Genomic DNA, 17,080 nt, shown 5'->3' with positions numbered 1-17,080 from the left:
AGCATGGTTTCTGTCTTCTTGAGACTATGGTTCAGTTTGGTCACCAGAGCATCACTTGCCATGTGACACAAGGTCATCTGGCAATTAGGTAGGTAAAGAGATATATGATATGAACCTGGAACAGACACCGATTTCACTGCCAGTGAAGATTTGGTGCAGATACAAACCTGGAACCAAGGCATTTCCCCTCTTTCACCATACTAGTTGTTAAAGAAGACACATGTATTTGTTTACAACTAGATTAGCATTATTAGCCAGAGAGTTTTTCCCTAGCAGCACCCATGCAGGCATTGGCAACCTCTGAGCTCTCTTCCTTGTGTCCGACTTATACAGTAAGAAAAATATGCAACACACTGCCTCCCAGTTCTGTCAAAACAGATATTCTCTGCAAAGACAGTTTGGATGACACCACTGTTAGACTTCTTTTTCATCTTTTTTGGTTTACTGTTTTCATTCTTCTATCCTTGCCTATATTCTTCCTTCCCTTCTTCCTTCCCTTCTGATGTGTGTTGTAGCACAGAATCATGTAGTTCCAACCACCCTGCCATAGGCAGGGACATATTCCACTAGACCAGGCTGTTCATAGCTCCAGCCAACCTGGTCTTGAACACTGCGAGGGACGGGGCATCCAGAACTCCTAGGGGCAACCTGTTTCACTGTCTCATCAACCTCATAGTAAAGCATTTCTTTCTTGTATCTAATCTACATCTACACTCTTGCAGCTTAAAGCCATTCCCCCTTGTCTTATTACTACTGGCTCTTATAAAAAGTCCCTCTCCGGATTTCTTGTAAGCCCCCTTTAGGTACTGTAAGGCTGCTATAAGGTCTCCCCCAAGCCTTCTAGTCTCCAAGCTGAACAAGCCCTACTCTCTCAGCTTGTCTTCATAGCAGAGGTGCTCCAACATTCTAATCACCTATGCGGCAAGCACACACTGCCTGGTCATGTTGAGCTTCTCATCAAGCAACAACCCCAAGTCCTTCTCCTCATGACTACTGTCAATTCAGTCTCTTCCGAGCCTGTATTTGTTCTTGGGATTGCCCCAGCGCAGGACCTTGAACTTGACCTTGTTGAACTTCATGAGGTTTACACTGGCCCACCTCTTAAGCCTTTTCAGGGTTCCTTGAATGACATCCCTTCCCTCCAGCTTGGTGTTGTCAGCAAATCTGCTGAGGGCACACTCAATCCCATTGTCCATGTCACTGACAAAGATGTTGAATAGCGCCAGTCCCAATACCGACACCTGAGGAACACCACTCATCACTGGTCTCCACTTGGGCATTGAGCTGTTAACCACAGCTCTCTGAGTGCAACCACCCAGCCAATTCCTTATTCATCAAGTGGTCCAGCCATGAAATCCATGCTTCTCCAGTTTAGGGACAAGGATGTTGTCTGGGACAGTGTCAATACGTTGCACATTCAGGTAGACGATGTCAGTCACTCTTCCCTTATCCACCAATGCTGTAACCATGCTGCAGAAGGCCACTAAATTTGTTAGGTGTGAACTGACCTTAGTGAAACCATATTGGCTGTCACCAATCACCTCCTTAATGTCCATATGCCTTAGCATAGTTTCCAGGAGGATCTGCCCCAGGATCTTGCTGGGCACTGAGATGAAACTGACCAGCCTTCAGATCTCCAAGTCTTCCTTTTTTACTTTTTTAAAAATTGGGGTTATATTTCCCCTTTTCCAGTCAGTGGAAACTTCACTGGACTGCCACAGCTTCTCAAATATGATGTATAATGGCTTGGCAACTTCATCAGCCAGTTCCCTCAGGACCCATGGATGCATCTCCTCAGGTTCCATGGGCTCGTGCACCTTTAAGTTCCTTAGATGGTCTCGAACCTGATATTCTCCTACTGCGGGTGGTTCTTCATTCTCCCAGTCCCTGCCTTTGCCTTCTGTGATTTTTTTTTTAATCTCCTTTAATAGGTCACTTGTCCATTTGAGCTACCGGCACCTGATGAAGCTTCACTGGTTTTATGAAACAAGTCTATTGCAATGCCAAGTATTTCTGGTTGAATGAATGGTCCTATTGACTTTATCATTTTAGAGAAAAAGCACAATCCCAAAGCAGTCTGCCTGTTTCATTTGTAAGGACAGATTTTAAGCAGAGACACATTCAATACATCCATCCTTAAAAGAACAAATACTGACACCGAACTCTCTGAGTGAGGCAAGTTACACTTGGAATGCCTTGGAACGTCTACCCTCAGATCTGTTGGATGTGTCCTTAACCCAGTAATCCACTCCAGTACTATTTCACTGTGAAGCACTGAATTTTCACTGTAGTCTCTGTTCTTCTTCACCGCTTCCAGTGAAGATTTGCCAGTCTAAAGGGGCAACTGAGAATTCTCACTTTGGTGTTTCATCTACAGTGCCTGGCACATATAAGCAAAATTACCATCAGATAATTTGGACATGGGGGATTGGGGATTATCCCCTTAAGCAGTTGGGTTGAGTATGCCCTGAGTATGCCTTACCCAAATGACTTAACTCCTCTTCCCTTGTTACCAGACAATACTTTTGAGAAACTCACATGCACATCTGCTGAAGTCTGAGAATCCACAGCCTTCAAATACATCTGGCTTTGGCTTCCTGGTGGCTTCTTCAGTCTTCACTAAAAGACTGGTGGATATTACAAAGCCTTTGCATTCCTCAACAATTGTTAATTCTGTCCTCTGTCATCCAGCAAAAAACAGTGCCTTGTAGGTATACATCCAGTACTGTATTTAACAAATAGTTCATTCTTTATGGGAATAAAAACTTACTATTCAGCCAGGTTAGCTCTTTGCCACCAACCAGTACCTTCTGCTGCTGTTTAATGAATCAAGACATCAGAGACTCCAAAACACACTGAGGTTTCCAAAGAAATAGTCCATTTGCAAAAAGAAATTATAAACCCTCTACTTTAAAACTTCAATTTAGAGTAAATGATAGATCTAACCAGTTATAGTAATAAACTCCCTACTAAGCTGTATTCCAAAAGAGTTTGACAAAGAATTTCATCTCAGAGCTCACTGAGAAACAGTGAACCTCCTGGACAATCTTAAAGGAAGCTTTTGATGCCTCTGTTACGGAAGAACAATGGATGTTCTCGTGTTTGGAGAAGCCATTTTAGCTCCTGTAGTCTGGACTAAAAGAAAAGGCAGAAAGAAACCAGTCCTTCAAAAAGAAAAGAATCATATTTCTTAATCTGTGCTGAAATATCTACAAGCAATGGACCCCCAAAAGCAAGCTTCCATATCCTTGCCAAAAATTGGTGCCTTAAATAACCCTCTTCACAGCCTATGTGTTAAGTCTTGCTGAGAAAGACAAAATTTCTAAATGTCTCTGTCCCTTAAGCGTCAATTTGACCCCACTGCTGTAACTTCAGTGAGTGAAGGTTTTTGAAGGTACACAGATGTGAACAGCTTGCCTTTTGCATTCAGCAGAGTTACACCAAAACAACAACAACAACAAAAAAGAAAATCCCAAGTGGACACTGTCAAAGGACAAGCTGTCCTCTTTCACCTTGGCAGCTGAGTCCTAGACACAGCAGATCACAATTAATTTATTCAGTTTGCAGAGTGTCTTCACTCCCATTCCCATCCTTCTTTATTTATGCCTGTCACAGGAATCTGCTCTAGCTGAAAATTCAACCTCTACAGAACTTCAGAGCCACAGAGCTGATTTCATTCACCTGAAAGGGAAGACATTTTATGCTTCTTCACACTAAATATTAAGCCTGCATATGAATACTTCCAATTAAAAATCCTACTCTTTAGTCTTTCATGGTACCAAAGGTTTTTAAAAAATAAAGAGTTATGATAGAAACATAGAATAGAATTCAGGAATCAAAGTACAGAAGTTTTTAAAAGGGTTTGGTAAGTCTTCATCTTGCCACTACACCAGAAACACTTCCCTGGGATAGGTTGGTTTTTTTTTACGTCTCACTTGATGGTGAACACATTGAAATCAAGACAACATAGTCTTTTTTATTACCTTTTCCAAACCAGTATTTTTCATAGCTGCTTCAGACAGGAAAGTCCAGTCAAAATTCCTGCCCAGTAGAGTTTCTGGCTTTCATTTCACTCAGGAAATTTTTTTAATCTTTCTTTAAAATTGACTGTTTCTCTACCAGTGACAACTCTATGCACTGATCTTAGCTAATCTTTATCCCTGTATGTTGACAGAACATGAACTTTCAAGAAACTGCATCTTTTTACCTCTGATGTTGCCAAATTCTATGTAAAATATTTATCATTGTCATATGGACTATATGAAGCAATACTAAGCAATACATGCAAAAATTCATATGAATTTACATGCAATTATATGATACATTTTATTTTGAGATACTAAAAACTACTGCATTGCAACTAAGAACTTCAGTGTCCCAAAGTACTGAAAATTCACGTCAGATGACCCTTTATGCAATAAAACTACTAGGATAAAAATTTCTGGAAAATGTCACTATCTCAGAAATCAAACTGGAAAAAAAGTATCCACAAGAATGAAACAAATGGTCAGATCTAGTGAAATTGTAAGGAAGAAAAATAAATTTCAATGTGGCTGAAGAATTTATTTGTAAATTTAATTTTTAATGACTACAGATTAAGACGTTGTTATACAACAGTGCTTCCTTTAGGGGACAACTATTAGAGTATAAATTTTAGATTTAAAAGATTTTTTTTTCTGGATATACCTAAAATAAATTGAAGTTTTTCTGAACAAGTTTGAAAATGTGCAATTCTTTGTAATTGCTCCACTTTATTTGAGAAATAATAAATGGGCTTTGAAACTATATACCTCAAATATTAATAAAATGGCTTTTCTGATATGAGGTTTAGGCTTCTTTTGAACATCCCTGAATTGTTTCTCTGAAATTGAGAAAAGTTCTTTTACTCAGAATTACTGTCTTCTATTATATTTTTGCCAAGATTGCTCAAAGATAAACTGTGTAACACATATACAGGTCTGGTTTCCAATACTATTTTTATGGCTTCAACCTTTACTAGAAACTACAGTTGCAATTATTATTTGAGGTTCTGCATATATAAAATTCACTTACATTGTTTTGATCTCTATCCTCAGGATCCTGTGTATTACATAAAGGAAAGGATGACCATCCTCCTTTCTTATCATAATAATAAATATTCACCTGAAGAAACCAGTGAATGCCCCTAATCAGTCAATATGTACAGTGCCACCATTTCACAATGGCTGACTTAAACAAGGAACTCTTCAGCTATTATGAGATTACCTATCCCATTCATTCATTGAACCTAATTTCCATCATGTTACTCTAGATAACAATCTCAAGCCAACTTAAAGAGGGAATAAATTAATGCATAAATAACACTGTAAATTGTAGATACTGGTTTCAAGAGTAATGTGATATTCAACAGTTTCTAAACTCCCTTGCTCAAATTAAAACTTTTTTGCTCTAAGCAGACAAAAAAAGTTGAAAGCATAGTCTTGACTACTCCTCAAGTTTCTTTATTTGCCATTTTACCTATCTTTACATAGCACTTCCCATTTGCAGACACTTATTTTCTCTCAAACTAGTTCTGTGTTTATCAACATCCCTCTCTCTTTTTCTATTGCAGATGAGTTAGCCTATAAAAATGTTAACCATTTTCTCTCTAAAGCGTCTTCCTTCACTTATTATCAGTGGGAGAAAATTACTAAGTAACAACACTCACACTTTATGACTTAGGATCATAAATATTCAGAAATAATGCAAGAAAAAAAAGCAATCAGCAGGTTTTTAAAGGAGCCCAAGTTATTTGAATTTCAGGGTGCCCTGCAGAATTATTTATTTCCTGCGACTTGTGTGAGCAATACGCTTCCAAATACAATAAGTTACTGTTTTGGTACAGTGACACTTCTCATTTTATAGGCAAGGTCAATTTTTACAAGCTACCAATCTAGCCTAGATACACTGGAACCCTTGGGAGGCATGACTTTACAATTGCTAAGTGTATGAAATAAATATAAGGTTTATTTGCAACACTTTGGAAATGGTTGTATCATTCAAATGATGGTGCTAAAATTACAGACAAAGCAACAAATAAAAAGTGGAAACAAAAAGGCAATTTACTCCTTCATAAGCTTGCACTCTTCAATTTTTACTTAGTACTTAAATCTCATAAATTTTAATATGCATTTCCTTTCTCAATCCCCATAACATTCTTAGTCCTTTCAGGTAATATAGTTGCTGGGCTGTATCAAAAGTATCATGGCTCGTAAATTGAGGGAGGTGATTCTCCCCCTCTGCTCTGCTCTGGTTAGACCCCACCTGGAGTACTGTGTTCAACTCTGGGGCACTCTACACAAGAGGGATGTGGACCTGCTCAACCAAGTCCACAGGAGGGCCACAAAGATGATCAGAGGTCTGGAGAACCTCCCTATGAAGACAGATTGAGAGAGCTAAGCTTGTTCAGCCTGAAGACTAGAAGGCTCAGGGAAGACCTTATAGCAGACTTCCAGTACCTAAAGGGGACCTACAAGAATCTGGAGAGGGACTTTACAAGGGCATGTAGAGACAGAACAAGAGGAATGGTTTTAAACTGAAAGAAGGTAGATTTAGATTAGATATTAGGAAGAAATTCTAGAAGAAATGACCATTTCTAGAAGAAATTACTGTGAGGGTGGTGAGGCACTGGAACAGGTTGCCCAGAGAAGTTCTGGATGCCCCATCCCTGGAAGTATTGATGAAAGCCAGGTTGACTGGGGCTTTGAGCAACACGGTCTAGTGGAAGATGTCTCTGCCCATGACAGGGGTGTTGGAACTAGATGATATTTAACATCCTTTCCAACCCTAACTGTTCTGTGATTTTATAATATAATAATATAAACATAATATATCCCATGCACCAGTACGTGCTGGGGCCCAAATGGATGGAAAGCAGTTTTACAGAAGAACCTTGGGGTCCTTCCAGCAAATAAGCTCAACAGCACCCGCAACTCCATTAGGAAAAGCATCACCAGGAGATCAAGAGAGATGCTCCTTCCCCTCTGCTCTGCCCTGGTTAGACACATCTGGAGTTCTGTGTCCAACTCTGAGTCCAGCAAAAGGCCACTAAGTTGATTAAGGGACTGGAGCATTTTTTGTAGTTTTCACTGATTTAATTCAAATATTTCTGAGTAAATGTAACTAACAATATTAATTTAGTGATTGTAGTACAACAAGCAAAATATATATATATTGTCTGGAAATTTGCTTCTCATGCATTAGAATAAAACATAGGAACGATGGTTCTCTAGAAAGATCATGTAAACTTGACAATTATACAGAAATCTTAATGAGAAACCTACCTTGCCTACATACTGATAATCAGATCCTGTGTATTCCTCTAAAAGAAAAAACTGGTTCCACATCCAGCCTCGCTTCTGGCGGTGAATTGTTTTTCCATCATTTCCTGATACACGTCCTCCAAAGCTTTTAGGTCTGAGATCAGGAGTCCTTCTGAACAGCATTTCTGTATGGCAGGGATGCAGCAGCCACATCCAGAGCAGCAGAAGTAGTAGGACTTGCTGTATTGTCATAGCTCTCCACTGCTGAAGTTATTCAAGCTGGTCAGCAATGGAGTCTACAATTTTGTTTTCTGGACTTCCTTTTGATGTCTCTAGTTGCTGATGCAGCCAAGCAGTTTCCAGCAACTCATTTCTGAACTGTATAAAGTAACCAACTCCTGAATGTAAACAGAGAAGAGACAATGTAAGTTGAAATGCATTCACTCCCCAGTGTTCAACATCCCTGCTGCTGTATCCTGCAGATACAAAACATTATGACAGAAAGCAACCTGGTTAGGAATATAAAGGTTATCCAGATAGGGAGAACACTGTGAATATGTTAGGTAGTTGCTCCCAAAACATTTCCTAAGAAAAAGTAAGAGTGCCAAGAGATGACCAACTATTTCCTATTAAAAACTTTCAATTTAGAAACTTCTAGGAGTGTTCTTTATATAGACTGTGGATTTAATATTGCTGAAACTTGCACATTAAATACTGCTCCCTTTGCTTCAAATGTTTTCCACCTGACTTGATTTACATGAATTCCAGTGTTTTATTAATCTTACTATCAAGAGAACTGAAAAGCCAACACAAAGTGGTTTTAGAAATTAGGAAATAGTAAAACACCAGTTCTTCAGGGTATTTTAAATGGTGAAAGAGAACATCATATGCATTAGAAGAAACACAGCATGACCAGAAGCAAATTTTTAGAGTTCTTGAGATGATCTTGCAATATGGAGTGATGCAAACTTAGCTTTAAAATGTAGGAAGTGTTTAAAAAATGAGGGCTTTTTTTTGCAAGTATCCTGAATAATTAATTTTGGATAGCACTGAAATTAATCTCATTCTGGGAAATACTATTGCAGAGGAAAGGCAAGCCTCTCCTAACTCATCTTTGTTTTCCTTCTGATAGAGTCATGAGATGTTATTTCAGCAAGACAAATATAGGCAAGCTCTCTTCACTTCTGTCCCAGATCATTTGGTAATGTTTTGGTTCTGTATGTCAGGGATGTAAATCAAGAAAACCTAGGATTTGTCATGTTAATAGGGTATAGTTTCGGCAAGTTCTAATCAGAGTTGTTTGGATTTTTTTCTTTTTGCCGTGTTCACAGAAAACAAAATGCATGGATGGTGGTTGCAGTCCCTTGTATATTCTTCCACATGTGGCACAAAACTCAAGTAGTAAAAAGCTTGGGTTGTTTTTTTCTCTTCTTTTCTGATTTTGATAGATAAGTAACATTGTACACAGCGATCCCATGTGTCCCCTGGTTTCAATAACATCATGTATAGCTCACTGTCACCTTAAATATTTTTGATTTTTCAGAGTAGAGCTATGTAAAATTAGGGGTTTTTGAAAAGCAGATACATTTTCTTTGAGGCTTTTTTTTTTTCCCCACTTTCTTATTGCTATCAGTATATATATTCCATTATTCACATATTATTATTTGATGTAGAAGTGTTGTTAAATTCCTCTTGGGAAATAATGCTTCAATATTAGGAGTTGTTATTGAATTTCCCTCATGTTAAATTAGGTCAGCGGAATGAAAACTCGGATGAAATTTGTTAAAGTTACAAAAGCAGCTAATGCACATGCACTTGGCAAGCATAGCTGCTTACTGGAGGTACATACCACTAAGGTCTTTTCCCTCCAGTGAGACTCCTGGTGAAAGTCAGCTTCCTGCTTTAAATGCAACGATTTTGATAGTAATCTAAGCTAAAGCAATAAAACATTTACCTTTAAAAATAAGATAGCAAGCAAGGAAAAAACAGACTCAAGTAACAACAATTAAATAAATAAAAGCACTGAAATAATGGACATGTTTGAAGAGAATTAGATGAAGGAAACCTTTCAATATTTAACTACAGAAAAAAGACAGAAGTCCCAGTTCTGTAATGCATTTAATATTTGGTTCTGTACTACTCTGCCAGAGCTGGAACAGTCAATGGAAGAAGATAAATTTATTCTTATTTTAATTCCCTGGAAAACTAACTGGAAAAAATGTCTAAATTTTGGTGAAAATCTTATCTTAGAAGAGGGCCTGAGAACTCAGCAGAATTCTAATACTTTTGCTGGCTTCAAGTAAGATTTTTTTTAAAGAACAGAAATAATTTTAAATAGGTTAAATAGTTTTAAATGAAACTATTTCACCAGTTGTTCTCTTCAAATTTCTCTGTGCCACTTCTTCCAAAAGAGTACTTCTCAATTTTTTCCCACAATAGAAAAGAAAAAAAGAAAATCAATATTTTTTTTTTAATTGAAGCTTTCTGAAAACTAATAAAATATGTTTTTTTCTGAAAACTAATAAATATGTGCTATGTTCCATATTTATGTCCTTCTAAATAATATTAAACTTCCTACAGAGGAATACTGTGCCCAATTTTGCTCTAGTTTATATAGAGTTTTGTTTTGGAATTATTTTTACTGAATTTTCTTGGCTCAATCTCTAGTATGGAGAAAGTGGATCAATCATCACTGAAGCTATTAATAATTACACCATTATCTTTCAGCTAACAATTTTAAAACAATTAGGCCATTCTCCCTTTCCACAGCTTAATCACTTCTATATCTCTCAGAACTTAGAAGAAAATGTTTTATTGCATCTGCAACTGTATTCATGTGATTTCAAATGTAATTTTTGCAAAATCTGGAAAATACATTTTGCTTACTCAGTCATGCAACCCCCATAGTAATTCTAAATCATATTCATACCATTTGAAACTCATGAGATTTAACTGAAATCTAAGATGGGCCATGAGCACCTCTAACTGATGTACTTCTCCTCAGACTTCCATTTACTGGTTGCTCCATGAGGACTTCTTTCTTTCGTAAGCTATTTCCTCTTTTTGTCTGTCTTTCTACATTAATGTATGGCTACTTTTGGAAGTCAGCAGATCTAATCTACAGTAAATAAATAAAGTAAGAAAAAAGTCAAATGCTTGTATACATATAATTTTTTACTTCAGAAATTTTATTAAGCTCCTCTTTTGTGAAGAACAGATTTGAACAGCAAAAAATTTTACTTGGGACAGCTATCATTTAAGAATTTTGTTCTGTATTTAACATTGGTCAAATGAACTGAATTTTAATTGCATAACATTTGAAAAAGCTTGTTTAAAGAAAGGTATTTATGCAATGCCATTTCTGTTTTTTCCATTTCTGTTTCAGTTGGGAGCTATTATCCATTTACATCTCTAATCTTGTCTTTCAGTCCTTTTTGCTATGTTTGCACAAAAGAAAGACATTTTTGGAACTGAAGATGCTTCATGACAAATTAGGTTAAACTACTTCAGAATTTTATGAGGAGAACAATCTTAAATTTCATTATAATGGAAAACACAAGCATACTTTGTTCTCTTTTTGTTCTTGCTCTGCAAAGGTGACACCAATAGAGTTATTCTTATATACAGCCACAGTGAAAAACTCTTCTTATTTTCTGCCCTATTTCTCTAAATCTTTGGTCCCTTTCAAACCCCAGCATAAAGCTGCTACCACAGGCTGCAGAGCCTCTTTCATAGTGTCTACAGCCATTAGCCATAAGACACAATTCCTACCATTTTGGTTGCCTCCTTGTAGGAGGTAACTTGGTAAGGTGCCTCTATATTTCACCAGAACTCTGACTCCTGGCTTATGATGTAAGAAATGAAATTAAGCAATCTGGCTAGGTTTTGAAATAATAAGAACTATTTAAAAATAAAAATAGAAGTTAAGTGCAGAAAAGCTAAATGCAGAAAGGCTGAGTTTTCAATAAGCCTGAGAAGAATCTCCAGCTCAGCTAATTTAGTTCTTTTGACCTATTTGCCATCTCTTTATCAAGACCAGGTATAAAGTTATAATGCTTTAGAGCACAGTATGATGAACAAGTTCTTTAAACAGACACCTCTGCAAGAGACTGTAAGTGAAAACACTAAAAAATATTTCCCTCCGTAACTGTAAATTAAAGGTGTAAATTATCTGTTAAGAGAAAAAGACAATAATACTTTTTATAAAGATTTTTGTGTCTACCTGAAGCAAACTAATGAGATCTTCCAATTATAAATTCTTAATGGATATTCTAATCCCATCATTCCTTGTATTATAGGTCTATGTCCCCTGCTTTATATATGATATCCCAATGAAGTTGTCTAAAGCTGTTCATAATTTAATTACCCAGTTCTGACCTAAGGAGATAATTGGTAAATTGTAAGCCGCTTATTTCATAGCCTTCAGCGGAACGCTTACACACCACAGTGACCATGCTTTGAGTTATTAAATTATAACATGAATTTGCAAAGTAGTCAGCTATACCTTTGAATTTTAGAACTTGGTCCTTTTTATGAAGTCCTGCAACCTTGGATCCACTTAGGAATCTGAAATACATATGAACAGTTTGATGCTAAACTGAAAAAAAAAAAAAAAAAAGCAACTAAGTTCAAGAATTATGCATTTTAGTTAGTAATACTAAATCATATTTCACAATCATCAAAGCTACTTCACTCAAACGAGAGTTTTTCATACTATTTTTGTAGTTCACAGGGAAAAAGACTGAAAAACAAGCAGAGGAAAAAAGGAACAAGGGAAATACTGACAATTATAACTTTTCCTACAAAAGTCAGATTTTGGGCAACAGTGAGATTACATAGAAGCATACTTTATGCCTTATTTTTAAGCATATTTATATAGTACACATCCTAATTGTTTTTACAAAAACAAATTAATATGCACTATAGTGATTCTGAAGTGGAAAAAGATTTAGTCTACCTTCCACTGGTAGTTCATAAATGTGGTACTCAAAGAAATGCACAATATAACCCCAAGCAGACACTAAACTGAGGACGAAGAAAAGGTTAAGACCTCACTCCTCCCAGCTCCCCTGCAGGGGGGAACATTGTCCTCCTCCCCATAAAGGTTTCCAGGTGCCTCACCACAACCCTTCCCTGTCCTTCTTAAAAGCAAGACTGGTACCCTCAGTCTTAAGACATAGCAGGGCATTGAAAGGGTGAGCAAAACAACAGAGAAAAGGCAACAACTACAAAACCACCACAATTAAAATTCAAAATATTCCCAAAAAATAAATGAAATGTGCAGGATATTATTTTAAAAAAAGAGAAGTCAAAAGATCATAATAGGTTGCACAACATAGGAACAAACTACCTAGGCACAGTTCTGGAGAAAATTGAGGAATAGGAGTATAATAGTTCTGAACATTCTCAATATGGTGGATCTCCTTATCACTCACCTTTAAAAAAAAATAAGGGGGGGGCAGGAATGAGATATGTAAGCTGGAATATTATTCTTAAGAAGTATGAAGTAATCCTCCCTCTCCACTCATTTCAAATCCTCTGTTCAGGTTTGAACATCACAGTACCAACATGTATATAATCAGAAACTAAACTAACATCACAATGTTCAGGAAAAAAAGTGCAATTTTGGAGGAAAGTACAACTACATCTACTTACTTACTCTACAGGAAGAAAAAAAGATTAAGAAGGTGGTAAGACTAATTTTCAGAAACACTGCTGAAAATAAGAAATTATTCTCAATGCACACCACAGATAGTTAAAGCAACTGACTTCAATCGCAACAATGATGAGTTAGGTCATGCACTAAGAAAAACTTCCTATATATTTGCTGTGGTAGTCAGCAGCCAAAAGGAGATGTGACTAAAGGTTTGGAAGAGCTGTCTGAACAAACCGCAGTCTGGCTGCTCTCCTCATTGTGTTTTCCTACGTCTGGTGTCACTATTACCAGTGGCCATTCTATTCTCCTATATATGAATATCTATTATTCATTACAGCTCAACCCAACCCCACCCTTTTCCATTTATCTGATTTAATCTCAAAAGCATCTGTAGATTACTATTGTGGGTTGAAAGCAACTTAAATCCTCTTGTTTGCCAGTCAGCATAGCATGCTTTTCCACAACAGATAATATAGTCCTAGTCACACAGTTCCCTCCCATTTTATAAGGTCTGTCCTACTCCTCTGAGTCTCCCTCTGTAAGTTTTTGGAGTTTCATTTCTGCCTTCTATTGTCTGCTACATTCTCCCAGATAGTGAATTTAGCTCTTTCCTACTCTACCTTGAATTCACCCCATGTACCCCATCCTAAATGATTATCCCTTTGTGCTTAGCCATGTCCATGCAGCCTTCTGAAACATCCATATTCCATTATTAGTCTTTTTCATAAAGTAGCTCTCTACTTCATTTATCGAAAAAACAACAGAAATCCCACAACAGCTTTTAGCATTTGATTATGCTTTGTTTATTTAAAAAAAAACCCCACCCAACCAACAACAAAAACCACACCAAAAAACACCTCTCACAATTAAATAATCAAACAAACAACTGTTCTGATATTTAGCGTGCTAGGGGAAGGGGAGAAGAAAGTGATAGTAGAGAGGAGGACAGTTACCAGTTCTGATGGGAAGCAGGAAAAAACCAAGTTTCAGAATATTGTTTTCTTCTCTGAAGAAGTGTGAAATAGAAGGGGAAAAGTGGTTTATCAGAGAAAGTAATTTGCATCACTGTAACATTTTAATTTGGACACAAGAGCATATGCTAAAGAGATTTTGTTAACACAACATTTTCTTTCTCCCATTCATTACCTTCCATCTTTGACAGACCATGATATTCCTGGAAAAGATCAGCAAATTCTGTCTCAATATTGCCAAGAGCCCAAACAGAGAGATCATCGAATATCTAGACCTGGGGACTTAATATTCTTCCTCCCTGTACTAAAGGGTTTTCCCAAACAGGGTGAATTGTAATGGATAACGCCGAAGAGTTACAAAAAAGACATTTTTTTCCTTCAGGACAGGTGGAATTTTAAATCTCCTAGTCTTTGCGATCAAACGATTTCACCTGCCAGCAAAATCTAAGCCTTATGAGAGAAACAGAATAAGCACAGAAGTGTGCCAAATATCTAAAAACTCACCATAATCTCATCAGGAGTTTTTATCTGAGGCTGAGGCTGAAACCTCACAGCTTCAGAGAGTAGAAGCAGTTCACTAAGGCATAAAGAATTGGGGCATTGAGAGACCGTGCCTGCTTAGAAAACTGTGTAATTTAATAAAGTGTTCATTGATGTCTACACAGTGGCTCCTCAAACTTGTGTTAGTGCCTGTGCCTGCAGCATGGATAGTCACATTCCTGCTAATTAGATGATAGCAGAAGGATTACATCCTTTCTTAGCAGACAGGAAGAAATGGAAACAACCATTTCTCATGGAAACTCACAGTTGAAATGTAAGAGAGATATATATTAAGAAAGTTTGTTAAAGCATATGATTGTATCTCTTACATTTATTAGAATAAAAGTGTAAGTATTGATAAAATGCTGTTTAATATTCACCATAAATATTATATTTGACATTAAAAAAAACCCTCAAATTACAAGAAGGTATATTTGCAATGCATTTGAAATTTTTAACTATAAGTATTTCTTAAACTGCTTGGAGTTTCACCTTGTGTTCAATGCCTTTATAATTATTTTAGCATATTAAAAAATGCTGCTATGGCTCTTTGTATCATGCTCATTTACAGCAAAGCAAAAGTCCCTTTGTGGGGTGACCACAGTTTGTTGGGCCAGGATGATTTGAAATTATGAAAAAAGACAAAATAAAAACAACAACAACAACAAAATCATAATTTCTTCACCATTAGTGAGTCAAAATTATAGAGCCCCTTTTATAAATTTTCTTCTGAGTTGTTTTAAATGTTAAATCAGGACCAGAAAGCTCTTAAGGATATACTACATATATGTACAGTGTATAGTAATCTGTAACCTGTTTTACCTAACATTATGCCATCTACAGTGCACTGCAAAAAAAGATGAAATATACCACATATTAAAATTAGGCAATATAAGATTTGATATTGCCTATGCAATGTGAAACAATCAGTTGTAGGAGATATGCTGATATGCTCCTACATCATACGTGGGAGATATGATGATAGGAGCTAATTAGATCACATCCTACTTTTTCCCAAATGGTACTTGCTTTAAAACAGTATACAGCAGGCTAAAGCTGACATCTTTTCAAAATCAGTTTTACACCATGGTTAAGTATAAATGCCTGCAATTCATATAATTAAAAAATCACTATAATTTTGCCTATCTTAGTAACGAAAAGGCTGTGTCTTGACTAGTTTGGAAAGAGAAACCTGCTTTTAAGTAGCACATCACCCTTACAAGGCATGACATATGGGCATGATAAATTGGTGATGGACATGGGTCAGGTCAAAACTTTGGAAGTAAGGAAATTTTCTCTTAAGAGTGCTTCTGTGTACTGTAAAACTCCACCAGCACTGTAATTATACTGACACTCAGAGAGCTCTTCACACACTTAGTAAGCATCCTTTATACATCTACTGGCAGTGCTGTTTAAGAACATAGAGGTAGACACATAGATCAGATAAATGAAATTATTCATAATCTGACTATGGGCTCTACACTTGAATCAAGACTGTTCTGAATGCCTCCCACAGTAGCTTTATAGTCCTATGCTTTATATAATCTCTATTACTGCCTCAGTCTTCAAGGTAAGAGAGATTAGGCCAATGCAATAGATTTGACTGGATTACCAATCTTAGCTGGAAAAGTCAGATAAACTTGTGGGTTTCAGAAATCTGATGATATTTATGAATATGTTTGTATAGTACAACTTTTCTGGACTTGTCTTTTAAGGTTGCTGTTTATAAAGAGATGTATATGTTGGTTTCCTAGTTTTCTATATGCTGCATTTTAGTGGTCACGTTTTTTGATGTTGACCACAGCCATCTGAGAAAATACTAATAATACAGGACTATCATAGAGATAGTCTGTAGACAGTTACTGAATTTTTAATGAAGGCCAGTAAGGAAGTGCCTACTTTTCCTGTCCAGATGTCATCTATGTAGAACACTGCTTGACAAAACAAATATTTAAAAAATATTATTTCAGTAAAAAAAATGATTACTGAAGAACACTTGCACTCCCCATCTCAATAATGCTAAGAGGAACTCTTCCCAACAAGAACACTCCTCTGGAGAAATAGGTCACCGAATTTTACAGTGCTTTTTCCCATAATGTAATATGTTTCACACACTAAGCTGTATGCTTTTCTGAAAAATACATGGGTGGAAATCAGCAACCACCTTGAACTGGAATGAACTTGCACAGGTAATTGGTGAAAGGCTACATGCAGCTGCCAGAGGAGACATTTTTTGTCAAAACAGACATTCCATCTCTGATCTTTCACTCCTGATTTTCAAGGATAACCAACAAAATACCTTTCAAAGATAAACCTGGATCAGAACTTCAAAACTCAACTGGAAGCCAAAAACAATGGACTCAAATGAGTTTCTGGTTTTATTACACTTTATAGTATATCTCTCTTCCCTTCCAACCTCTGCATGTCCGCAGGTTATAAACTACCCAACCCTCCCTTTCCTTTGAGAACCAAGTATCTTTCTTCTTCTTCTTTTTTTTATTTTATTTTCAGCACCCTTTTCATACCACTCTATTTCACTAGTGAAAACTATTAATACGTATATATGTTTTTCTTTACAGAGTTCATGTAATTGACAGGTTCTAATTAAAATTAGATAAATTGTCCTCAAGTTC

At 36.6% G+C, this 17,080-nt stretch overlaps 1 protein-coding gene across 1 annotated transcript in view; it reads right to left on the bottom strand.

Annotated features, from left to right (window-relative positions):
• The window catches only part of CDH10 (cadherin 10), a gene marked incomplete at both ends in the record, with an annotated part of 54,150 nt that extends 46,618 nt beyond the window's left edge, over positions 1-7,532 (bottom strand). Inside the window, one exon of the mRNA XM_080609786.1 lies at positions 7,302-7,532. Within this exon, the coding sequence (XP_080465912.1) occupies positions 7,302-7,532 (231 nt within the window). The remainder of the gene's footprint in view (positions 1-7,301) is intronic.
• Positions 7,533-17,080: the final 9,548 nt, after the last annotated feature.

This window comes from Psittacula echo (assembly GCF_963264785.1).
Source record: "Psittacula echo genome assembly, chromosome: 2".
Lineage (NCBI taxonomy): Eukaryota > Metazoa > Chordata > Aves > Psittaciformes > Psittacidae > Psittacula > Psittacula echo.
This window is presented reverse-complemented; position numbering and strand designations above follow the sequence as displayed.